We start from the raw sequence: 25,768 nt of genomic DNA, 5'->3' as shown, positions 1-25,768 counted from the left end.
ATTCTAGATATACTTTGTTTTGTGGGTAAGGTCCCATCAAAAGCATTTAAGCTTACAAAGTACACCATCAATACAGTTTATAGTAAATCAATGAAGTTCTTTGCGTCTTCCTTCCAAGTGAAAGACCTATATCAAATGCAAGTATTATTATTATTTAGTTATAAACAATTTGCTACATGTTTGTCAGGTTGTAAAATTGGTTATTTTAATTTGACTTTGTGATTCTCTAGCGACTAAAGAATTTACAAAGGTACTAATACTTCCATAATGTTTAAGCAATAGAGTGACATGACAACAGACTGCACAATAGCAATAAATCACATGGTTTCCATAAACTATAAATAGTTGGCAAAAAGCTGATAATCTAGAATGATTTCATGAGAAATAGTTTATTTGGTAGAAGATTGCCGTAGATATGATCATGTGGTGAGTAATTGTTTTTCACCAAACTCTTTTTTAATACATTGAAAAATGTAAATGATTTCAGACAAATTATTTTAACAATTTACTCAATACTATGATCGCATAATTTTAAAACAAAAACAGCTGAAAGATTACTCTGTGAGAAAAGGGAATCACTAAATTACAACTAAACGTGCAGATGATGATAATTTTGATTAAATCACTTCAAAATGACTCCCCGTGCTGAAATCAATTTCTATACATGAAATAATTTCATTTTTGCTCTGTTAAAAAAGCTGTATCGAATGATTAATAAAATGGAAAAGTTGAAATCCTTCACATTCAATTCATGATTTTTTAAATTTTGACAATATCTTTTTTTTTAAAACATTGGCGTTGCTGGCTGGCTGGGGCAGCACCCGCTTCTGAAGCTTTATATCTAAGATTTCAAAAGATGTTCTGATCACGTTTTCCAGAGTTTCAGAAGCTATTTTCATCAGTATGTCTTGGGCTTCCTTCACAATTTTTTCTACTTTCTGAAAATCAAATGTTAAGATTGTTGCCGTCAACTAATAGTTCGCAAATCAACAAGAAAATGGCAAACTAACAAAGCCGTTTTAGTTCAAGTGGTTTGACCCCCAACCGTACCTTAGCCCCTCCCCCCCCACCCACACATACATACATTACCTGATTTTAATTGTTGTGATAGTCTCTCCTAGGCAACCGAGCTGTCTAAGGCTGTCCACTAGTTACTAGTTAAGTAACATGCAAATTTGCATTACAGCAGGTATCAAGTTGGCTCGGTTGATCATACCCTTTGCTCTGTGTCACAAGATTGTGGATTCAAGTCACATGTTAGAATTTTTAGCTCATAATTAGAGATGGTGTTCCAGGCGCAGTAACGGGGGAACGCTGCTTTGAGCCACTACTGGCTGATGTCATCAATCATCTCAAAACTGCTGTCATCACCCCCCTCCTCAAAAAACCTTTCCTCGATCCCTCCCTAGACACTACTGCCCTATTTCAAACTTGCCCTTCCTTGCCAAAGTCCTAGAATGCGTTGTTGCCAACGAACTCCACGCACACCTCTCCTCCCACTCCCTCTTCGAACCCCTCCAGTCCGGTTTCCACTCTGCCCACAGTACAGAGACTTGTGAAAGTCTCAAACGACATCCTCTCTATCTGTGACCAGGGCTCCCTCTGCCTCCTTGTCCTCCTGGACCTCTCCGCCGCATTCAACACAGTTGATCACGCCATCCTCCTCCACCGCCTTTCCTCTGTCATCCACCTCAGTGGGACCGCACTCGTCTGGTTTGAGTCCTACCTCACAAACCCCCAGCAGTACATCTGCACAAACGGCTTCTCCTCCCGCTCTCACCTGGTTACCTGCGGGGTACCCCAAGGATCAATCCTTGGCCCCCTCCTCTTCCTAATCTATATGCTTCCTCTTGGGGATGTCATCCGCAGACATGGGGTACACTTCCACATGTATGCGGACGACACCCAACTCTATTTTTCCACCTCACTTTGTGACTCCCAGTCCCCTAATGTTCTGTCAGCCTGCCTGTCAGACATCAGGAGCTGGATGAGCGCGAATTTTTTCAGCTAAATGTTAATAAAATGGAAGCCATACTCTTTGGCTCTTGTCAACATCTTTAATCGCACAGTTCTCATCACCTCCACCTATCCGACCTGCCCCTAAAACTCTCCGAATCCGTATGCAACCTATGCATCAGGTTTGAACCCCAATTATCCTTCCTCCCCCACATCCGATCCCTCACCAACACCTTTCTTCCACCTCCGACGCATCGCCCGTCTCCGACAATATCTCACAAAAGCCGCCGAAACCCTGGTCCATACCTTTGTCACCTTTCAGCTGGACTATTCAAACGCCCTCCTCACCAGTCTCCCCTCCACTACCATTCATAAAATCCAGGTCATTCAGAATTCTACCGCCCGCATTCCTACTCGCACCAAACTCCACTCCCCGGTTACCCCAGTCCTCGCAAAACTGAACTGGCTGCCTGTCCCAGAGAGGATCGACTTCAAGATGCTCACTCTTGTTTTCAAATCCCTCAACTCCTCTGAACCCCCTACCTCTCTGATCTCCTCTTTCCTCACCACAATGCCCGTTGCCTTCGCTCCACCGGGTCTGGCTTCCTCCTAGGCCCCCCAAATCCTCCGCTCCACCATCGGCGGCCGTGTCTTCAACCACTACACCCCAAGGCTCTGGAACTCCCTTCCTCACTCTCTTCGCCTCGCCCCCTCTCTTCCTACTTTCAGGTCTCGGCTAAAGATCTTTCTTTTCAACTGCGCCTTTGGTCACCTTCCTCCCCCTCCCCTTGGCTCAGCCCCGGGATCCGGTATTGTGAAGCGCTCTGAGACGCCATCCGGCATGGAGGGCGCTATGTAAATCCAAGTTGTTGTTGTTGCTGTTGTTGAGATCCTGTCTGCCCTGTTCAACCGGACATTCAAGATCAAATGTCAGCAACAACAACAACAAAAACATTTACTCATACATAACACCCTTCACGCAGGTTGCATCTAAGTATGCTTAACAATGGAGCAGTTTGAAGCCGAGGTGGGAGAAAGCAGAGATGACCAAAGGCACGGTTCGAAGAGGAAAGTCTTGAAGTGAAATTTGAAGATGGCCAAAAAGGGGGAAAGAGGAGGGATTGAGGTAGGAGTTCCAGAGGTTCGAGGCGTATTAGCTGATCGCACAGACTCCGATGGTGGAAGGGAGGGTTGAGAGATGTGCAGAAGCTCCATGCTGGCTGCGTGAAAGTGACGGATAGAGTAATGGTGTGTGAACAGGTTGAAGAGGTAGGGTGGTATTAGGGCATGAAGTGATTTGGCATGGTTTGAAATGAGAAAGGCGTTTCTCCCAGTTCCCTGGCCAATAATTCTTCAGATAAATTGGTCATTTACTTCACTGTTTGTGGGACATTGCTGTGCACAAACTGGCTATCCCATCTGCTTACAAATACACAGTCGATACACTTAACAGCTCTGAAGTGTTTTGAGACATTTCAAAGTTATAGGTACTGTATCCAATTGAAGAATTATTATATAATAATTATTTAGCATCAGCCCAGCTAGAATCAAAATAGTTAAGGTGTTGTCCTACACATTAGATAATTCTCACAAACACTTACCTGTAATACCTGTATTTCATGCATACCATACTTAGTGATCACAGTGTAACTCTTTCAAAAAAATACATTTAAAACACAAGTGGGGAGAAATTTCATCTGTGTCTATATTTACTTTATTTATGTAGCATTTCATTGTGTGCAGAATTTGGCACCGTGAAATTCAGTCCTAACTCTGAAGCCATTTTTCTGTAGTTTGTAAAATAATTTGCAGAAAATTTGTTTCCAAAATAAGATTGCATTTAAGCATTTAGCAAGTTCTGCATGTTCTGAAATACTAAGTAAATAGAGTTAATTTGGGTCCAGGTGGAGCTTCCATCCCAAGGTGGTAATGTGACAATCTGTTTCAGAGTAGCAGGATATGGAATTTATACTTAAGATTCATAAAGCCAAGGGAAGGAGCAGCATACATTTCTTGTGTGGTGCTGGGCTCTATTTGTAGCTATGGAAAAAAATGTTTTTGCATTGCAAATTTTCCTTTCACATGATTGCTGGGAATGACTAGTAATCTTTGGGAATAGTCATTTCTTGTTGGATTTCTGAAGTTAATAATAGGTTTATGGGGAATTTTGTTATGGTTGTACATGTAAAAAAATAGGTTTTATTTGGATTACTCAGCAGAGATATTCAGCAGGATGTTTGGTGAAATCTGCCTTTATTTTTTACACAAATGCAGAATATGTTTGACTTAGTGAACCAGAATAGCCATCTCGTTGGTCAGGCAGCAGATTAATTCAATATAATAATAATAATAATGATTATTATTATTAATTCAAGGAGGATCATGCAATTAATTCATACCATGTTTTTTCATTATCATTATTTGTATATTTTCACAATGAAGCTAATTTAGTACATGGTACAACACAGCAAGGCTTTATGTCAGGTTGCCTGTCTCAAAAGGCCTGAGCTGATATTTCACTTCCTAGCGGATGTGTTTCCGTAATCTCTACTAGATCATCCCATGGAGTAAGGGAAAAATAGCTGGTAGGGAAGGAGGTGGCAAAGCAGACAACCCATGCATACCTCCTAATGTATTAGACGTTGAATGGAATTGTATGTAAGCCGTCCTCAGTCCTGAGCAGTCCTGCCCTCTGGTGTCAAATTTGTAAATAGAATGCAAATGGAATTGCTCAGAAACTTCTAAGTCCAAATACTCATTAATATGTGGTTTCTAGTTTTCCTTCAATGCGAATACAGAACAGCTTCATCATCTGCACATATCCAAGCAATGAACCACCATATATGTTTGCATGCTGTGTTCAAGACCTACAAGAAAGTTTTTTTTCTACTTTCAAAATATATGAAAATAATTTAGCTTTAAATGTGTATTTTATTCCCTTTTTTATTTACAGCAATTGTGCTACATTGTTAAATACACTATAATAATAATATCCTTAATAATCCTTGCATTTGATATAGCACTTTTCACATCTTCTAGACATCTTAAAGCGCTTCACAGAATATACTGTAAAGTGAATTGACTGTATATTTGTGGGCAAAACGTGGCAGCCAATTGCGCAGCAGTGTCCCACAAATAGTCGTCGACTGAAGTGACCAAATTTTTATTATTTTTTTCTTAAGGGATTATTATCAGGCATGTGGAGTAAGGAAACTTGCCCAAGGTTTCGCCCTGTCGGGAATCAAACCCAGGCCTCTCGCTTGTGAGGCAAGTGCTCTAACCACTTAGCTACAGAATGGCTAAAAAGCAGCTTGCAGATATAGTATTCAAATTCAAATTAACTGGCTTCTGGACCGATTGTTTGCAGGATGTTTCTGGGTACACATTAGCTGCCGTTATGGCCTAGATATCAATATTTATTCTGTAATAGCAATTCAAGACATTTATTTCAGTGAAAATTACTGCTTAAGTCTTCTTTCTTTTTTGGTTTATTATTAGTAATAATAGACTATTTTTGTGTACAGACTCTGAAGTCATAGTATATTCCTAATGAAGGTAAACTAAAAGAACTGTGGAAATATGTGCACATTTAATTTAAAGGTTTCTTTATATTAATTTTCAGTTTCTATTTTGAGGAATCTCCACTCATCCCCCAACAACACGTTTAGATCAGGAACTCAGCATGGAAAGATTTGTTAAAACAAATTCATATTCTATCACAAAGCTGCTGATCTTTTAAAACACAAACTCAAAACAGGATTCCTTCGCTGGATTTTATAGCTGCCCTATATCATGCTGCATCTGCAGAATTAAATCAGGACAGCACTATGTATGCAGAAAGTTAGAGGAAAACTTTCAACTTTGCTGATATAAATTCAGAGCAATCACTTTGTGTGCAGTAACCTACTGCATGGTAGCTTCACAGCTTCATCCGGCAATTCATTTATTGGAGGTGTCCTTCAATACAGGGTTCTATTTTCCAAAATTCATTATCATTATTTATATATTATTTAAAACATTAACAGGAAGCAGGCCAGAGCCCGCTTAGTTGAGGGAGCAAGCAGGATGGTAGGGGCTTAAGAGGTATTGGGGAGCAAGACCATGGAGGGCTTTGAAAGTGAAGACCAGGATCTTGAATTGTATCCTCTGTGTAATGGGAAGCCAGTGGAGTCGGGTGAGGATTTGGGTGATAGGGACATGGAGCCTGGTGTGGTCTGGATGATCTGCAGCCTATGGAGGGAGGAGATGGGGAGGCCGACAAGCAAGGAGTTTCCATAGTCAAGCCTCGATGCAATGAAAGCATGTATGAGGGTTTCGGCGGCCTGCGGTGTGAGACAGTGGCAGAGCTGGGCGATGTCTCGGTGGGGAAAGGCAGAGCAGGTCATGGCACAGCTGTGGGCTAGAAAGGATAGTTGACAATATGCCAAGGTCCAGGGCTGGCTTAGCAAGATGGAGTGTGCAACCATGGATGGTGATGCTGTCAGCGCCTGAGGTAAGGAGGCACCTCGGGGAGCCAATCAGGAGAGCCTCGGTCTCGTTGACGTTCAACTGAAGAAAGTTTGCTTTCATCCAAGACTTGATGTCTGACAGACATTCTGTCAAGACAGCAGTGGTCTTGGAGTCAAGGGTGGAGGCAGAGAGGTACAGTTGAGTGTCATTCACATATATGTACAAGTTGACCCCATGTCTGCGGATGATGTCACCAAGAGGGAGCATATAGATATTGAAGAGGAGGGGACCAAGGATAGAGCCCTGAGGAACGCCGCATGAGACAGTGCGGGGGCTAGAGGAGAAACCATTTGTGCAGATGAAGTGGAGGCGGTGTGAGAGGTACGATCTGAACCAGTCAAGGACAGAGCCGTGAAGGTTGAGGTGAGAGGAGAGGCGGTGGATGAGGATAGAGTGGTCGACTGTGTCGAAGGCAGCAGAGAGGTCAAGGAGGACGAGGAGGCAGAGGGAGCCCTGGTCGCAGATGGACAGATTGTCATTTGTCACTTTGACCAGGGATGTTTCTGTGCTATGGGTGGCATAGAACCCCGATCGGAGGATTCGTGAAGGAAGTGGTGGGAGAGGAAGGTGCGAAGCTGGGAAGCAACAACTCATTCCAGAACCTTGGAGAGTAAAGGTAGGTTCAAGAGGGCGTGATAGTTTGAGAGCAGAGGTGGGTCCAGCAAGGTTTTTTTAAGAATAGGAGTAAAAAAGTAAAAACAAATGTTTTTGATGGGGTGGGAACAGTACCAGTGGACAGGGAGGTTTATGATGTCTGTGAGTAGAGGGGCAAGGAGGTGGAGCTGGGAGGTAAGGAGAGGGGTAGGGATGGGGTCGAGGGAGCTGATGGTCTGTTTATGCGGGTTATAGTGGTGGTGAAATAGGAGTGGGAGACAGGTTCGAAGGTGTGGAGGAGGGATGGGTAGAGGCTGGTGGGAGGAGAAAATGGGGAAGGGGTAGTAGACAGTAGGGCTGAGGCAGCTGAGCGGATCCCCTCAACTTTGGATTCGAGGAAGTCCAGCATCCCCTTGCAGTGGCATTGGAGGTGAGGATGGGTGAGGTGTGAGACGGTGGGCGGAGGAGCCGGTTGGTGATGTAGAAGAGAAGCCTATGTTTGTTCTTGGCCTCCAAGATTGTCTTGGAGTAGAATGACAATTTAGCGGAGGCAAGCGCGGAGCGGTAGGATTTGATAAGATCCAGCCAGATCTGCCGATGGACCGTTAAGTTTGATTTAAGCCAGGTGTGTTCACCGGCATGCAAACTGTGCTTTAAGGGAGTGGGGTGGCTGGTGTACTATGGTGACTTACGTGAATAGGAGCCGGTTCGGGAAGAGAGAGGAGCAAGGGAATCGAGAGTGGAGGAGGGGGAGCTGTGGAGAAGAGTGACCAAGGAGGATAGTTCATTGTGGAAGGAAGCCCAGAGGGGAAGGAGTTCAGATGACTCCAAGGCAGCCGAGAGGGATGTGGAGATTTTTTTCCGGGGGTCCGAGATGGTGAGGCCCTGAGTGATCACCAGGTCAAGGAGTTGACTGCGGACATGAATGGCAGAGTGGATGTGGAGAGAGAGGTTGAGGGAGAAGGGAGGAGATCTCAGCAGAGATAGAGCAGGAGGGAGTGGAATGAAGAAGGTCCTTTGGTATACCTGACCTCTTCCTTCCAGAATACCCACCCTTCCTTTCTCCCATCGCAGCATTAAGGTGCTTTTTAAATGAGTCCAGTTTCCTGGCATTAACCACCTTTCTTGGGAATCTGTTCCAGTCACTAATTACCCTCTGGGAACAAATAATTTCCCAGTAACTGTTCTGAAATTACCCTTTAACTGTAATTTTATGTTGTCTTGTTCTACTATCTTGGTGCATCCTAAAGTGTTGATCTGGGTTTACTTTTTCAATCCCATTTTAAAATGTTGTATACCTCATTGAGGTCCTTCTGAACCATCTTCTCTTAAGATCGAAGAGTCCTTGTTTGCCAAATTGTTTGTCACTGACATTGGGAATGATTCTCTTTGCTTTCCTCTGCACTGCCTCTAGGGTGTGCCTCTAAACAAGTGGCTTACTCACCTCGCTTTCAAGCACAATTTTATCTTTAAGTTTGAGGCGTTGATAAAATTGTTCCAGCTTCCGTTCACTTTCCAGTTGCGAGGTTTGACGGAGAAATAACATTTCAGCCTGTAACTGATTCTCAGTTTCATTGAGTTCAGATATGCGCTTTTGATATATCCAAACATCCGCTTCTGTCCCATCCTTCAGTGCAAGTGGCTTTTGGGGAACGTAGACCTCAAGATTATGTATGGTCTGGTCCATCTCTCTTACCTCAAGCAAAACAAACTGATAGAGACGATAATGTTTGAAGAATGTTTCAAGGAAATAGTTAACTAAAAGTTTGAACTGCTTAGGCTTCATGGTATATTGGTACTGGTCACACTTCTTCTTCAGCATCCCAATAGCTTCTGTGATAGTTATCCCTGAAAATGGAAAACTACAATTAAGTAACTTTTGTTTATTTATTGTTTTAATGGAAATGTTGGAAATTGGTAACAGTCTTTAAGAATAGAAAATCTAAGCATGTGAGGAAGGAACTATGGGATTATACCACCTGAATGCCACTGGTAATCTGCACTACAGTACCACAGAGTAAAGCAGACTTTGATGCTACCATGCTTTTGAGGTATTCAACTGCACCAGGTCTGATAAAACAGTGGATTATGGTGAATTCTAAGAAATTTGATTATGAATGAAAGGAACTTTGGAAACTCACACATCTGAAAAGAAAAGACAGGATATTGCTTTGGTCTATATCTTTCCTCAGAATGTCCCTCGATAAGATATGACACTTTGACTTGCCGTTATTATCTCTGAAATGCTCTGCATTATTATCAGTTTCTCTCTTATCTCTAGCATTTACAGTTCATCACTATATCTCTGAATGAAGGGAATATTTTTCTGTATAAAAAACATGAGCTAATAAAGAAGACAAAAGGTTTAGAATGGTATTCCAACTGGAACCTGTAAAAATTAAGTAGCTTCAATTCAGCTAGATGGAAAAAATAAAGAAAATCGATGAAATGGACATAAAATCTAAAGGCTTTCTAATGAGGTCTGAAACAATTACTGAACTCAGAGTTATTAGGCACCATCAATCATTCACTTCTATTCACTGCACGGAATTGTTTCAAATACATAAACACAATGAACCAACTCTCCAAAATACAAGCTATGTTAGCGACAGGAAAAGGCCATTAGACCCAAGACTCCTGCCTCTTTTTGGAGAGTCTCACCCTACCTTATCTGCCTTTCTCTCCTGAAATGCATCTGGTTGTCTTTTCAACACATTTTTTTTTACTGTACAGTACCCCTGGTACCTTATTTTGCAACCTAACTCCCTTTTGGTAAAATGTTCTGCCTGGCTTCCCTTCTTTCTAACTTGCTCATTATTAACATTTATTTTCTGATATTTGAAACCTTCAACCACATGTATCTGTAGAATGAATAATTTGTATGAACCAGCTTGGTTAATTTCCTTCATAATCTTGAAAACATAATTTCAGTCACTTCCAAAACAATTTCTCATCTTTTCTTTTCTAGAATTACATTTTTAATTTCTGGAATCATGTTAATTTCTCACCTCTCTACTCCCAAAAAACTCAAATATGATCGCATAAACATCCTGCATACAGTACTTCCAATAAGGTCTGCCCAATGCAGTAATCAGCAACAATATCATGCTCTTTTGATTCACATTCAATCCCTCTACTATTGCAATCTTATTCATGTTTTTATTATAACTAAGCTTTAATTAAGTTCACTGCTCTCACATTGTTATCTGCTGTTGATTAAAAAGCAGAATGTATCTTTATTGAATCATAAAAGTGATTGGTGACCTTTAGTTCTTTATGTAATCAAGGAGCACCTCGCTCTTGGTTTTGTCAATCCTGGTCAAAATTCAAATCCATTATCACTAAAGTCTTAAATGACAATAATTTGCATTTATAAAGTGACATTCGGATAGAATGTCTCAAAGAGCTTAACAAATATGATGGGAAGCACCCAGTAGGGAAAAGAAAAGGAAAAAATATGGACATTGACCAAAAGCATGGTTGAAAAGATAATATTTTTAGGAAACATTTGAAGGTAAGGAGTGAGAAAGCCATACAAAGAGGTTTTGGAAGAGAATAATGTCTTCCCCACCATATTTTAAATAAAGGTTTTATTAATAACATCCTAAGTAATTCAATGCAGAGCATGTTTTACTACAATATATACTTTGTGCTAATTAAAAAACTTTGACCCGTGACTTTGTCTGATGTACCTATTTTTTCCCTGCTTGAATGACATTATTCAGTGATACCTATTAACACATCTCAAAGCTAAATATATCTTATGAAAAAAATAATTACCCATAGTTTCTTCTAGTAGTTCTTCAGAAAAACGTGCAACTAGCACAACATTTGGCCATGGAAATCCTTTTTGAACAGCAAACATAATAGCGTTGTACAGATAGTCAAGAAGAATGCCTGGTTTTAAATCTCTGTCTTCATCAAAGTCCATGTTCAGCAAAGTCATTAAAAAATAGCGACCATCTTCTTTCTAAACACAAGGGGGAAAAAAATTACAAATGCATTTAAAACAAGTTGTTCAAATCTTTTGTGAAATTGAATTTGAATTTCTCCCAAGGTCCTACCCAACACTCCCAAAATAACATTTGTTATTCATTCACTGTGGGCCATTGCTGTATACAAACTGGCTGCTGAGTTCAACTACAAATACACATTAACTACACTGTAAAATTTGGTGAAGCCCTTTGGAACTGTATCAAATGTTTATTATTGTGAGCATTTGCAAGGATAACTGGGGCAAATTGGAGTAGATATAACTGGGTCAATAGAGTTCACAAAACATGCTGATAATACAATGTTTTACTGGAATATATTTTTCCACAGTTATTTCTGGAAAAACCTGAGTGATCTCAGTTTCTGTTCAAGCAACCTGCTCCCAGGCATCTAACTATGCTGCCGAGTCTGATGGTACACCATGCTTTGGATGTGTGTTCCCACCCTTATTTAGTAATCTAAAACAATATTTTTTTTAGCAATTTGGACAAGATAGATACCAGTTTTACCACTAGGTTTATTCATTATAATGGTATTTAATACACTGGGAAAATTATACTTGAGCCAATTAATATTGTAACAATCGATACGTTTATTCCCCGTCTATACTGCTGGAGTGTTACCAATGTTTCCAGAAGCAGGATATTTAGGATTGAGAACTGGGTAGAAATGCAGTTGTATTTTGATCTTTATTGCAATATATGTACCAAGTTTAATGACAATGTGTCAAACTGGAACATTGGCCCATCTTAATACTTTCTATTGTTTCCTCTTCTCATTTGTGGATGAATTTGAAAATAAACGATATTTTATTGATTAAAAATTGACCTGTATCATATCCTTCTTTATTCTTTTCTTCCCCAATGATAATACAATCAGCTAAGTGAGCCTCTTCTCATAACTCACTGAAAGTATCACTGCATTTAAGTGGATACTCGATCCATACATGAAGGAGAATGGAAAAGAGGGATAAGGGAAGGAGATAGAGAGGGGGAATTAGGATTGGTGGAGGCTCATGTGGAGTATGATTACTGGCACAGTCGAGTTGGGCCAAATAGTCTGTTTCAGTGCAATAATAAGTAACTCAAGAGGTCTAAATCTTAGGATTATAGAATGTTTCTGCACAGAAATACACCAGGCGGCCCATCAGATCTGTGCTGGTAATTGTCTCCACATGAACCACCTAACGTATCAATTTTTCCTGTTTAATCCCTATAAATCTTTAATATTCTACTTTTTTAAGCATCTGTCTAATTTCCTCTTGTTTGTTTTCAGTCAAGTGGGTAATTAACACACAGAAACATGGGCAGAGTTTGACCTTTAGATTGGGTGGGGGGCTGAAGTGAGAGCAGAGCCATCATTTCAGAAACTTGAGGTTTTAGGTGAGGGGTCTTGGGGCCACCAGCTCATGGCAGAGCTCATGGATTCTCAGCCCTTTGCAGTGATTGCCTGTACTAGTTTTGAAGCCCTTTTTACTAGCTTTAATCCTACAAAGAAACCTACATCTGACTAACTAATTTGTTCTCAGGAAAAAATTGAATACTCATCTTTGTAATATATATATTATTCTACAGTGTCACCTCTTTGTTTTGTTTTGTTTTTCACTAAAACAAATATTTTTAATACAAATCTGGGGTTACAAACACAAAAGGACCAATCATACAGCAAAATACATGTCTGCAGGACATTACCTCACCTTCACCACTTGCGCATGTGCTCCAGTCCACGGCACACACGTGACGATGGGCGACTGTAGGATTCATGTCAGTACTGAGGGAGAAGAAAACCTGCAGGTCTGAGACACAGCAAGTTTGAGGAGGGCTTAGACCCTCCAAGCCCTAGTCAAACTCCACCTATGCACAGAAAACAGCCTCTCCTCTAATGTAAATTATTTTTGTGATTATCGTAAATGGGTTCACTCTCATTACTGACTTACTGACCAGTGGAAATAAACTATTACTATTTTTCTATCATAATCCTTAATAATCTTGAAGAACAATAAGGTTGCACCTTGCCCCCTCCATTGCCTCCTTCATTGCTCTTCTCAGGACTTTTCTCTTTGACCATGCCTTCAGTCATCCTATCTACTACTTCCCTGCCTCCCACCCCACTTTACTCCAACCCCCTGCTTGGGGGCAAACTCTTCACTGTCCAGCGCCTTGGGAAGTCCTCTCAACGTGAAACCCTATATAAATGCAATTTGTTGTTGTTGTTATGAGATAATTTCTCAAGTTTCTCTTCATAACCCATCACTCCCAATGAATCTATGTAGCAGATTTTCTATTGCTTTTATATCTTTGTTGCTTTTCTTAGTACCTTCTCCAATGTTTCAATGTGACTTGGATGATATTGTGCTCCAAACCACACGCAATATTCTAAATATGGACTCACCCATAGTTCTACATAGTAATACAAAATTAGAATAACTTATTTGAATAATAATCCCCACCATAAGAATAATAATTCTTGCATTTGATATAGTGCCTTATCACATCCTCAAGATGTCTCAAAGCGCTTCACAGAATATACTGTAAAGTGAATTAACTATATTTTGTGGACGAAACATGAAGTCTACCATGGGTTTGGGCCTACAAGGATCAAGAATCATTGACACATATTAGCAATTTTATCGTCAGTCATCCTATACCTGTGTACAACTAGCGAAAACTTCTATGTTTATACACAAAGTCATTCCAGCTCTGGTTCATGGCTATCATGCATTACTTTTGGAACAATGAACACTTGACCCTCTGCCAAATGTCACATTGATCTACAGTTGTTCCATCTGAGGTTAGCAATGACCTTTTGCTTTCTTTACAATGATATTTGTTTTAAACATAGTTCCAAGAATGCCCCCATTTATCACAAACCAATTGAGCAAACAGAAACCAGCATTCACCTGCCCAGCCATGGAATGGTACAAACTGCAGCAGGAAGAGGAGGAGGAGGAGGAGGAAGCCTTTTGGCTCGCTGTGCCCAAGCTGGTGCCAGCTCACCCAGTGGAGCAAAGCAACATTGCTTTTTTTAAAAAAAGTACTTTTCAATTACTGTATGTTAATGTTGGTCATTCATTTAATTTCTGGTGGGGAGAGAAAGGTGAGGCTAAAACATTCAGAACTGAAACCCTCCCAGAATGAGGAATACCCCTCCCCCCCCCCCCCCCCGCCACCGCTTCCCTTCATCCTCTTCCTCCCTCCTTACACAAGGCCGAGCCCCTCTGCGGTGTGGGTGTGGGTGTGTATGGGTACAGCACTTGCTGGCAGTGCAGGTGGCAGGTACACCGGCTTTACCTGGAGAGAAGCCACGCGCCGCACACCCTCCGTTGTCAAGGACGCCATTGTTGCCAAGCGACGCCTGTAACATGGCGTTCCTGGGGGGCGAGCGGCAGGCAGATATCGCGAGGGTTTGAGCCGAGCCTCGGCAGCAGTGACGTCATGTGAGCCGCACGTGCTCGGTGGGTCAGTCTGTCTTCACAGCAAACGCGCGCGGCGTTTTATTCAGAGCCTTTCACGTTGGGCGACTCCGAGCGCTTAACAGGATTTACCCTAAAAGTCAGCTATATTTTGCCGGTGAAAGAACGAGCAGATACAGTGAGGTGAATGGCCTTCTCTACTGTAGATTTCTATGATTCTGCATCCACTTTATTTGCCCTTAACGTGTTATCTTCCGAGGACTTACATTGCTGTGGTTTCAGCAACTGAGGGACAATTGTATTCACATAACATTCAGTACCTTTACAGCATACATCCGATCAGATATTTGTCCCATCTCTTCTAGGTTACTGGCAAATGGATAACCACCTCAATTCGCTCTAACTCATCTTCATCCTCTTCCTACCAATAATGCTAATAATATTGCATAAATGTTAGGTTTCTAAAATGTGGTATAAAACTAATATTTGGAGTGCTTTGTTGTAAAGTATCTGAAAAGCACTTCACACGTAATTATCAATTGTAGTGCATACTGCTGTAGGCAAACGCAGCAACAATTTGCAACTACAAGGTCCCACAAACAGCCATGAAGCGAATAACCAAATCATCTGGAGGACACCTGAAGAATTTAAGACATCTTCAATATCTACTTAAACATACATACATACAATAAAACACATACATGTGTTAAAATGGCACAACTGATTATGCAGTGCTGCACTGGCGTATCAGCAGAGAATATGAACTCATGTTTAAATTCATCACTCATTAATACTTTTATACTATACACTCTGTGGTTATACTATAACAAATAAGCCAGGAACCCTGGTTTAATTTGGCCTGAAATCAGCCAGTTTTAACATAATGTTTACGGGCAAATAATATTGTGTGTTTATTGCAATCGTACCATTGAGTGGCTGTGTGATCTGCTAGTTAAATAGCATTAAAAAAACACTCGATAGAAATTTCTGCTCGGTAGCTTTAGCTGGATCTCTGGGGAGCAAATCCAATCAGTGCAATTCGTAATCACCATCGAGTTATGCTGGAGCCAGTTCGCGATGATTTTGACAATGCGAAAATTCAGCAATAAATAATAATCCCTGCATTTTCTGTATATTTTGTGGGCCAAGTGCAGCAGCCAATTAAATTAAAGCATTACTCCAGCAAACGGTTTGCGTGCCTGTCACACAGCCCACCTAAACCCCAAAACACTAAGACCCGGTTATTCCTACATAAACCAGAGCAGCTGTGTAAGAAACGTGCTGAGTGCTGCTAAAACGGCCCTGACGTCAGCCCAGTGCGGGTCACTGCACAGAGACGAACGTCACGCACTCAGGCTGCGGCAAGAATGATTGACGCGGCTCTCAGCCAATCCGCAGCGAGAGCTCGTTGCTGTGCTCCAATCGGGGGCTGGGCCTGCGCTGAATGGGATGGGATGGGATGGGCGCGGCGGATGGCAGGTGATTGACACCCGGTGAACGTGCTGCGTCGGGAAGAGATTCCACATCTGCTCCGCGAAGAGCAGCGGCCAAATAACCCGGGATTACTGATTAAAGCGTCCATAATAATACGTCACATCCCAGACCATGTGATATAACCGACCCCGCCCCTCCCCCCCCGCCACGTGCACACAGCGTTCTTTCAGGGGACCGTTTGACTGGCAGAGTGCGATGACGGTGCTCGGGATGATTTGAAAGCGCTTCCGTTCGTACTGCGTCACAACAACAGCGTCAGGGCACCTGGTAACCATGGTGACACATCGAGGGAAATAGACCGCTCCGAGCGAGCAGCCCTCATGTCAGGATGGCCGAGCGGTCTAAGGCGCTGCGTTCAGGTCGCAGTCTCCTCTGGAGGCGTGGGTTCGAATCCCACTTCTGACAGTTCTTTTTGTTTCCTTTGTATTTAATATAAAAGAAAATAAAACATTTTTAAACGTCGCCCCCCCACCCCCCACACCCATGAACATTTAAAAAGATATCTCTCCCGCCGATTGATTAATTAATTAATTTGCACCCAGTTTGCTATTGTGAAAATATTTTGTTTCTGGGCTCGAGCACCTTTAGTCAGCGACAGAGAGACAGACACACACACACACAGATACACACAGAGAGATACACAGAGACAGACACAGAGACAGATACACACACACAGACACACATACAGAGATACACACACAGATACACACACACACAGACACACATACAGAGATACACACACACACAGATACACACAGACACACACACAGACACACATACAGAGATACACACACACAGATACATACAGACACACACACACAGAGACACACGCACACAGAGAGACACACACACAAAGCGCATACACACACACATAGACACACACAAACACAGAGACACACACACATTGAGACACACACACACATAGAGACACAGACACACACACATTGAGACACACACACACATAGAGACACAGACACACACACACATTGAGACACACACACATAGAGACACACACACACATAGAGACACAGACACACACACACATTGAGACACACACACATAGAGACACACACACACATTGAGACACACACACATAGAGACACACACACACATTGAGACACACACACATAGAGAAACACACAGAGACACACACAGAGACACAAAGAGGGAGACACACACAGAGACACACACACAGCACATACACAGAGACACACACACAACAACAAAATTACATTTATAGAGCGCCTTTCACGTTAGGAGGACTGAGTCCCAAAGCGCTGAACAGTCAGGTGTCGGGGCCTGAGCCTGGGGGAGGGGGGGTGTAGGGGTGAGGGAAGGCAGAGAGGTGGGAGGGAGACCAAAGGCACGGTCGAAGAGAAGGGTCTTGAGACGGGTCTTGAAGGAGACAAGGGAGGAAGCGAGGCCAAGGGACCGTGGGATGGAGTTCCAGAGTGTGGGGGCAGAGAGGCTGAAAGCCCGGACACCGATGGTAGGGCGGGTCGGGCGGGAGACACGGAGCAGACTGGAGCTCGATGAACGGAGGGAGTGAACAGCACCAAACTCCGCTCCCCGATCACCCCAGTCCTTGCCAGACTGCACTGGCTGCCTATCCCACAAAAGATCAACTTCAAGATCCTCACCGTTGTATTCAAGTCCCTGCACTCCTCTGCACCCCCCTTCCTCTCTGACCTCTCTCCTCAAAACAGTACCCGTTGCCTTCGTTCCTGCAGGTCTGGCCTCCTCCTCCTCCCCCGAGTCCTCCGCTCCACCCTCGGCGGCCGTGCCTTCAGCCACTCTGTCCCGAGGCTCTGGAACTGCCTTCCTCACTCCCTTCTCCTCGCTCCCTCTCTTCCTATTTTCAGGACTCTGCTGAAGACCTTTCTCTTCGACTGCGCCTTTGGTCACCTCCCCATCCCCCTGGCTCGGCCCCGGGATCCGTTACTGTAAAGTGCTCTGAGACGCCGTCTGGCGTGGAGTGCGCTATATAAATCCAAGTTGTTGTTGTTGAAATGTATATATTTTTAAATCAGTTTCAATGCGTTATGAGGGATTTATTTCCATTTAGTGTGTTCAGGAGTGTGCTTTACTATTAATGCAATTTGCGTACTTTACCTCTGATGACACAATTTTTAATAAAAGCCTTATGTTTCCCTTTACACTAAATAAATGTCGTTGAATCAGGGAGGAGAAACGAAAGGCAACATGTTGAACTTGTCTCAGTGCTGTCTGGAAATCAGTGTCAGGCTGATGTGCAGATGCAAGTTGCTACCCTCCATTCAGTCTAAGCGCACCAGAATGATACTGTACTGTAGTACAGACAGAGAGAGACCTGTAATGAATAATGGAAGTGACTGCCGGACACTCCTCTTGACAAACTTAAAGGGAAACTTGATGAATACATGGAGCAGAAACATAGAGGGATATAGTAGAGGAGAATAGGGGTGGAGGCTCGTGTGGAGTATAAACACCGGCGAGGACTGGTTGGGCCAAATGGCTTGTTTCCGTGCGATAACGTTTTGTACAATTCAGATCATGCCATCATCTCAGGAAGAGCTTAGTTTAAAACTATTGAGAGCTGTCACCTATACGACAACATGAGATATACTGCAAAGTATTTATACAAAACAGTACAAATTGAGATTTATATAGCATCTTTCAATTCGGGAGGACATCCCAAGTCACTGGACAGTCTAAGATTGGCACCGAGCTGGGGGTGAGAGCCGAGAGGGTGGGGCCGAGGAAGAGAAATATTGCCAAAAGCGAGGTCAAAGAGGAAGGTCTTTAGGTGGGCCTTGAAGGAGGTGAGGGAAGGGGTGAGTCAAAGGGAGTTTCAGAGGGTGGGGTCAGATAAGCTGAGAGCCCAACATACAATGGTGGGGCGGGGGATGCGAAGCAGGCTGGTGCTCACTGAATGGAGGGAACAACTGGGTTTGTAGGGTTCGAGGAGGTCCCCGGGCGGGGTTGGGGGGGAACACAAGACAATGGAGGGATTTAAAAGTTAGGACAAGGATCTTGAACTCAATCTTCAATTACTTCTTTCCCCATTCCCTGGCCTCCCCAGATCATGTGCAGCAACTGAGGATGTTATGGTAGGTGAATGATCTTGTAGCTCAGTGGTTAGAGCACTCGCTTTGCAAGCGAGAGACCTGAGTTCAATTCCAGGCAGGGCGAAACCTTGGGCAAGTTTCCTTACTCCACACGCCTAATAATAATCCCTCCAAAAAACCAAAAAAAAACAATAATTAAATTGGTCATTTTCAATCTACGACTGTTTGTGGGACATTGCTGTGCGCAATTGGCTGCCGCGTTCGCCCACAAATATACAGTCAATTCACTTTACAGTGTGTTCTGTGAAGCGCTTTGGGACGTCCTCCCGACGTGAAAAGCGCTATATCAAATGCAAGGATTATTATTATTATTATTATTATTATTGTACATATGCACCGATACTCTGCGACATGTTCAAGTGATGGGGATTATAGTAAGGGAACAAGGGTAGACCTGTGAGAAATCAATTGTTTCCATTTAGCAATTCCCCACTGCTATGAGATCAGTTGTGCGTACACAGACACATGTTGCAGCACTTGTGTTTTTTTAAATATTTAGTTTAATATGAAGATTGGGTAGCACAGAGGCCTACTGTGTTATTACTGTGTCTCTGAGATGCTACTCCGAGTGAAGGGGGATATATAAATACAAGTTATTGTTATTGTTCTGTCACCCTTTTTACTCTTGACACCTGGATTTGGTTCCAGATTAGAATAATGGATGAAAGTCTTCTCTCTTTGCTGGTGATTATGAGCAAAGGGTGGAATTGGACTGAGTTTGAGATGCCTACAATCCAGTTCCTCGTGGGCACAAAGCAACAGAATAAACAACCATACTTTGGCACTAAATTGACAATTTCACCCAGACAGCATTTGGGAGTATCTGGTATAAGAAACAGAAATATCTCTGTAGGTTCTGCTAGGTTCTGTATGTTTTCCTTCTGACAGTTTTTCTTCCATTAAACATGATAGGACATTAATATAAAAATTTGCCTCACTGTTTCCCCTGATGGTTAGATGTACCTGTAATAGCCAGTCTCACCCTGTTGAATACTTTGAACTGGTAAATGAGGTTATGAAACATTCTGCTGTATTTGATCATGTCCTGTTAGCTGTCATGCTTACGATTCCAGCTTGTTACAATAATAATGATTACATTTGATATACTGGCGTTCATAGTGGGAGGATGTCTTGAAGCATGGTAGTTTACTGTACTGTGTATTTTGTAGCAGCCAGTTTGCACATAGCAGTGTCCCACAAATAATAATAATAATAATCCTTGCATTTGATATAGTGCTTTTCACGTTTTCTAGACGTCTCAAAGTGCTTCACAAAATATGCTGTAAAGTGAATTGATCGTATATTTGTGGGCGAAACTTGGCAGCCAATTGTGCACAGCAGTGTCCCACAAACAATCGTAGATTGAAATGACCAATTTATTATTGTTTTGATTTTTGGAGGGATTATTATTAGGTGCGTGGAGTAAGGAAACTTGCCCAAGGTTTCGCTTTGCCTGAAATTGAACCCAGGTGCCTCGCTTGCAAGACTGAGCTACAGGACTCTAGTTAACTTAACTGAAATTAACTTAACAAACAGCCATGAAGTGAATGAATTACCGATTTTATCTGGGGCTTATTGGCCAATACAATTTTGTGGTATTGAGTTTGAATCTATGACATCTTCAGGGAGCTCATTCAAATTATAGTTAGCTCAGTCCAAAAGACAGGCTGAGGACAAATGGATTACTGTACATATCTTCTTGTTTAATAATACCAGGCCATAGTAGTACTATAGTTTGTAGTACTTTCCTCAAGTTTGGAAGAATCTAATGATGAACTCCTGAAGGAACTTCATCAGAAACTATGGGGCTATACATCTCACCAATTAATAAACTAATCAACTAAGATGATAAAGCCTAAAAATTGAAAGATTCTAACTCTTTACATCAGAGATTGTCTTTGGCATATTTTTTGTTTATAGGACATTGTCACACTTACTTGTGCCCCATTCAGCAATGTCAAAATATGGTTGCTTACTTTGATCGTAGCCAGAATGGGTTGAGAATCACTGTATCATCAATTTGTATTTTGAGGAGCCAGGAACTAATTCTTGTTCAGATCAGACATTAATAATGCTAGTCACAGACACAGGGCCTACGAAAGAGCAAAACTTAGTGCCAAGTTGTAAATACTATAAACCCATTTTGGAAATACCCCCAAAACTCATCATGGTAGTACAGTTACTTTGTGTGTATGATGATTTTGAGTATTTATACTGTTATACTACAAAAATAGTCCTGTTCCAGCATGGGGTGTGGAGAACTAACTGGCAGGGGTGGGGGCCTGCCTGCTTCCCTGCCAAAACCTCGTGCCAAGTGAAATGAGAACTATTTCTGTCAGTTTCCATATGCCTGTGCCTACTTTGAGAGTACATCTGTACTGCAGGAAGTGCAGATTAACTCTTAAAATACAAGCACAAAAGTACTGTATCTTCATTTATTTTATTTAAGAGTTATATTCATTATTTATTCTAAGCCTTAACAAATTTGGACGCTACAACTTTAATGCTGACAAGGACTTATTTTCTCTGGAACAGAGAAGGTTAAGGAGGAACACTGATAGAGATCTTTAAAATTTACGAGGAGTTTTGATAGAGTAAATAGGGAGAAATTATTTCAATTTAAGAGAGTTATCAAAGGAGCAAAGTGAGAGATTAGGAAGATTTTCTGTACACACAGGGTTGTTCGGTTAATGAATGCCCTGCTGAGAGCGGTTGTGTGGCAGGATCTATATTAGCTTTGAAGAAAGAACCAGGTATACATCTAAAAATTTTCTCTGGAAACAGAGAAGGTTAAGAAGAAACGGTAATAAAGATCTTTAAAAGTTATGAGGAGTCTTGATAGGGAGAAATGATTTAAACTGGTAAGTGAGTCAGTGACAAGAAGGTACCAATTCGATTGTTGATTGGAAACTTTCAATCTATTAGTATAAATGAGTACATAGAATGGGTGAAGCATTCCCTTGAACCAATTTAGTACAGTTTTTTTTTGCTTTGTTATATTGATGGTGGACTCATCTGGGGAGCACTCTGCTCACCACCTGGAGCAATTACTGATATTACAATGAGTTTCTATATTGGTTTTGATATACAGTAACACGCCAATTATCTGCTTCAGTTAGAACTGGCGTCATTGTGGATTAGTGAACATTACGCAAATTCACCCACAGAATATACACAGTCACACCACATTTCAGTATAACTGTGAAGTGTTTTGACATGTGTCGACAATGTGATAAGACACTACATGAAATGCAAGGATTATTATATTATAAACGTAAAATAATCCAAGCCTGTAGCCAGGAGGGAAATGCTTATACATTGGTGAAAAAATACTATCATTTTCTGCCATCTGTTTTAAAGTTATTTAAGTTTTCCAGTGGAGATGAAGATCAGGAAGCAGCTGTTTTATTGTGCTGATACTACTGGCCTTCGATCTTCATCGCTGGCACCTGGCCTATCATTGGCAGGAATTCAAAGGGTGGGAAGAGGAGAGGCCAGTGATTGCCACTGAAAAACTGGAGTACTGCTGAGGACCCGTCTGGCTCAGTAACCAGTTTACCGAGACCGCCACAGAGGGTTACTCGATTCCCATATTACTTTGTCACCTTCAGGCAATGCGTTCCAGATCCAAACAACGCGCAATGTGAAAAAAATTCTCCCCATCTCCCCTCTGGTTCTTTTGACAAGTATCTTAAATCAGTGTCCTCGGGTTACCGACCCACCCGCCAGTGGAAACAGTTTCTCCCTGTTCACTCTATCAAATCCCAGCATAATTTTGAACACCTCTATTAAATTGTCCCTTAACCTTCTCTGCTCCAAGGAGAATAATCTTAGCTTCTCTAGTCTCTCCACATAACTCAAGTCCCTCATTCTTGGTACCATCCTGGTAAATCTCCTCTGCACCCTCTCCAAGACCTTGACATCCTTCCTAAAGTGTGGTACCCAGAACCGAGCACAGTACTCTGGATGAGGCCTAACCAGTGTTTTATAAAGGTTCATTATAACCTCCTTATTTTTGTATTCTATGCCCCTATTTATGAAGCCAAGGATCCCGTATGCTTCTGCAACAGCTTTATCTACCTGTCCTGCCACCTTCAAAGATTTGCTTATGTAAACCCCAGGTCTCTCATATTCCTGCAACCCTTTTAAGATTGTACCATCCAGTGTATATTGCCTCTCCTTCTTCCTCCCAAAATGCATCACTTTTCATTTCTCCGCATTAAATTTCATGTGCCATATGTCTGCCCATTTCGCCAGTCTATCTAAGTCTTCCTGCAGTCTACTACTATCCTCCTCACCATTTACTACTTTTCCTAGCTTTGTATCCATTTATCTCTTGAAAATCCGATGGTACAACAGACAGTTTTTCACCTAAGTTAGTGGCATCTGAACAATTCATTATAACGTGTCTCTATGGGTCACTGCAACTCTGGAATGCAAAGTTCTGAAGTTATACCCTGTCTAAACTATTGAAAGTTACTTTAGATCACTTCCAACAGCAAGGAAATCCGGAGCCGGAAACAGAATTTAACAGTTATATGCTAGTTTTGTTGATATTAAAACATTGGGAGTATCAAAGGAACTTTTTAGGATGTTGAGTGAGTAAGCTAGAGGGACTCGTAGTCTACTCCTGTCTGAAACTGTTGCTAAGGGTGTAACAGTCTGTTTAATCATTTTTAAAAAAAGATTGAGGAAAGTGCTGTCTGACATTGTTGTGTCAATAAAGAACTTTTACAAGGAGATAATACATAGGGTACATTATTCCATGAAGTGTAAAAACTCTAAGTTTTGTGGTCTTAATGGCTGTTTGTGTTCCTTGGTTTCTATATGTTTTTAGACAAGTCTGGAATGGAATTCATGGCCAAATTCATTCTCCCTAATCCAGGTATGCTGAGTGTGGTTATAGCTCTCTGATGTTGGCTGTGACGGAGACTAGCTGACTCAGCACAGATTAAGCATTGAGCCTGGGAATTTGCCTGTCTGTATGGGTCAGTACTGAACCGCTGAATTCATGAATCCAGCATCTATAACAAAATATAGTATATTGGTATCCTCAAGATGTAATATCTACTTATTAAACTAGTGAAACACAGCTTAAATACATGGAATTTATGTTTATTGGAACATATGATTGAAATAGGCCATCTGGTGTTGCTGTGAGATTCTGTAATCCACGGGTTAATTATGCAGGATACAGATGTCTCAATTGATAATCTTCTTTATGTACGACTTAATCTTCTTCAGAAGGACCCAGTAGAACAAAAAGCTGCAATCGATGTGCAAAAGAAAACCGTGGAAACTGGAAGAAATCTTCATGGGAGCAGAAGAAATATTTCTCAAAGTTAAGAAAGCAGTTCTACATTGGTGTGGTTGCAATCCTGCTTAGCTGTGATTATGATTGACAAATTGGTTATGATACCCAACTTTTCTTGCTGTTCTCAAAATAGGAGACTCATCAGTGAAAAGCTTAGCTTGGCCTTGATTCCACACGCAGCCATAGAGAGAGAAGGACAATGGAGGAGACAAAGGCTTGGGAACTGAATTGAGTCTTTTATTAATTTGTGTCTTTTAAAGGTGAGTCGGACTCGCCATTACAGAAATGTTCAGCAAATGTTAGAAGTGCAAAGTTATTAAATGTTAGAAGTGCAAAGTTTGAAAGCTTAACCTTTTTCTCTACAGTTTAAATTGAAAAGATGAACTGCATTGCTTTCCATCCATATCATTTTATTTTACTGATTGGTGAACTAATCATTTATTTTATATTCTATCTGATAGCACATGCACATTAAGAAAGTCAAATGTGTATTGCAATTTCTCTTAACGCACATCATGTAATGGAAATGATAATAATTGGTCTTGTAGATTTGAAACTTGTGTGAGGAGATTTATCTGGTTTATAGTTCTATCCTTGGCATTAGAAAACTGATTAACTACATGTGACTGACAGCCATTTTGAAGGATGTAGTTGGTTACACCCTTACCCCATGTCCTGGGCTGACTGATATACTTCAGTTTATTTTTAGCTGGTTTATAGTTCTGTCCTGGGCATTATAGAACTGATTAGCTGCACATGACTGTCAGACATTTTGAAGGAAGCTATTGGTCTGGACCCTTGTCACATTTCCTGGGCTAGGTGATGTGCTGCAATTTACCGAAGTTGCCAACTTGTATAAGTGAAGAATCATGAATACCTGCAAAGTAAGTAAATTGTGCCATTTAGTTTCATCTGCTGCATATCTTCTTAACATCTGTAGATTGCAGACCATTAGTACCTACAACTTCTGATTATTTGCTGTGTTGAGAAGATTTTCTTTGGTTTTTATTTTGCACAATGAGTAAAGTGTGAGAAATCTAATTGATTTATTGTAAATTATGTACTGGTCATGGGGTTAATGTTTATATTATGTTAGGAAAGTAGTGAGACTTTTTTTGTTCATTTAAAATGAATGCAGTTTAAAACAGTTTTATCTGTTTAAAAATAACTTATGTTGAGGACGATGTTAAACATTCATTGCAGCAAAATGAAGAATTAAGAAACCAGAATTAAGAGGAGGAATGAGGATTCATTCATTTTGATGTTTATAATATAATTTCAACAGTCAACTTATATGCCACCTGTGACCTAAGCCAATGACAAAATGAGTTTCATATAACATCGCTATCTCCTATAAAGTTATGTTAGAATTCAGAAACAAGGGCACTT

The 25,768-nt window shown here is 41.5% G+C and overlaps 1 protein-coding gene and 1 non-coding gene across 3 annotated transcripts; one reads left to right on the top strand and one right to left on the bottom strand.

Moving 5' to 3' along the window:
• Positions 1-240: 240 nt before the first annotated feature.
• Positions 241-14,392, bottom strand: cunh8orf74 (chromosome unknown C8orf74 homolog). 2 transcript variants are annotated; one of them, XM_007904466.2, is made up of 4 exons: positions 14,343-14,392; positions 10,840-11,029; positions 8,504-8,907; positions 241-938 (listed from the first exon to the last, which is right to left on the bottom strand). In XM_007904466.2, exons 1-4 carry the CDS (start codon positions 14,388-14,390, stop codon positions 750-752), a joined length of 831 nt encoding a protein of 276 aa, XP_007902657.1. In that variant the 5' UTR covers positions 14,391-14,392; the 3' UTR covers positions 241-749. The 2 variants fall into 2 exon arrangements, with proteins under 2 accessions (XP_007902657.1, XP_007902656.1); XM_007904465.2 differs by lacking the exon at positions 14,343-14,392 and adding an exon at positions 12,744-12,817.
• Positions 14,393-16,280: 1,888 nt separating this feature from the next.
• trnal-cag lies at positions 16,281-16,363 on the top strand. Its single transcript has one exon. It is a non-coding gene; the product is annotated as a tRNA-Leu (tRNA).
• Positions 16,364-25,768: the final 9,405 nt, after the last annotated feature.

The sequence above is a fragment of the Callorhinchus milii genome, unplaced genomic scaffold (genome assembly GCF_018977255.1).
Source record: "Callorhinchus milii isolate IMCB2004 unplaced genomic scaffold, IMCB_Cmil_1.0 Scaffold3, whole genome shotgun sequence".
NCBI classification, from domain to species: Eukaryota; Metazoa; Chordata; class Chondrichthyes; order Chimaeriformes; family Callorhinchidae; genus Callorhinchus; species Callorhinchus milii.
The sequence above is the reverse complement of the archived record's forward strand: the minus strand, read 5'-3'. Positions and strand labels throughout refer to the sequence as shown.

Coding starts and splice junctions, on each gene's coding strand:
- cunh8orf74 (XM_007904465.2), bottom strand. CDS start 12,815: ATGAATCCTACAGTCGCCCATCGTCACGTGTGTGCCGTGGACTGGAGC. Junction 11,030..12,743: donor GCGCAAGTGGTGAAGGTGAG/GTAATGTCCTGC, acceptor CCTTGTGTTTAG/AAAGAAGATGGTCGCTATTT. Junction 939..8,503: donor AAATTGTGCTTGAAAGCGAG/GTGAGTAAGCCA, acceptor TTTGATTTTCAG/AAAGTAGAAAAAATTGTGAA.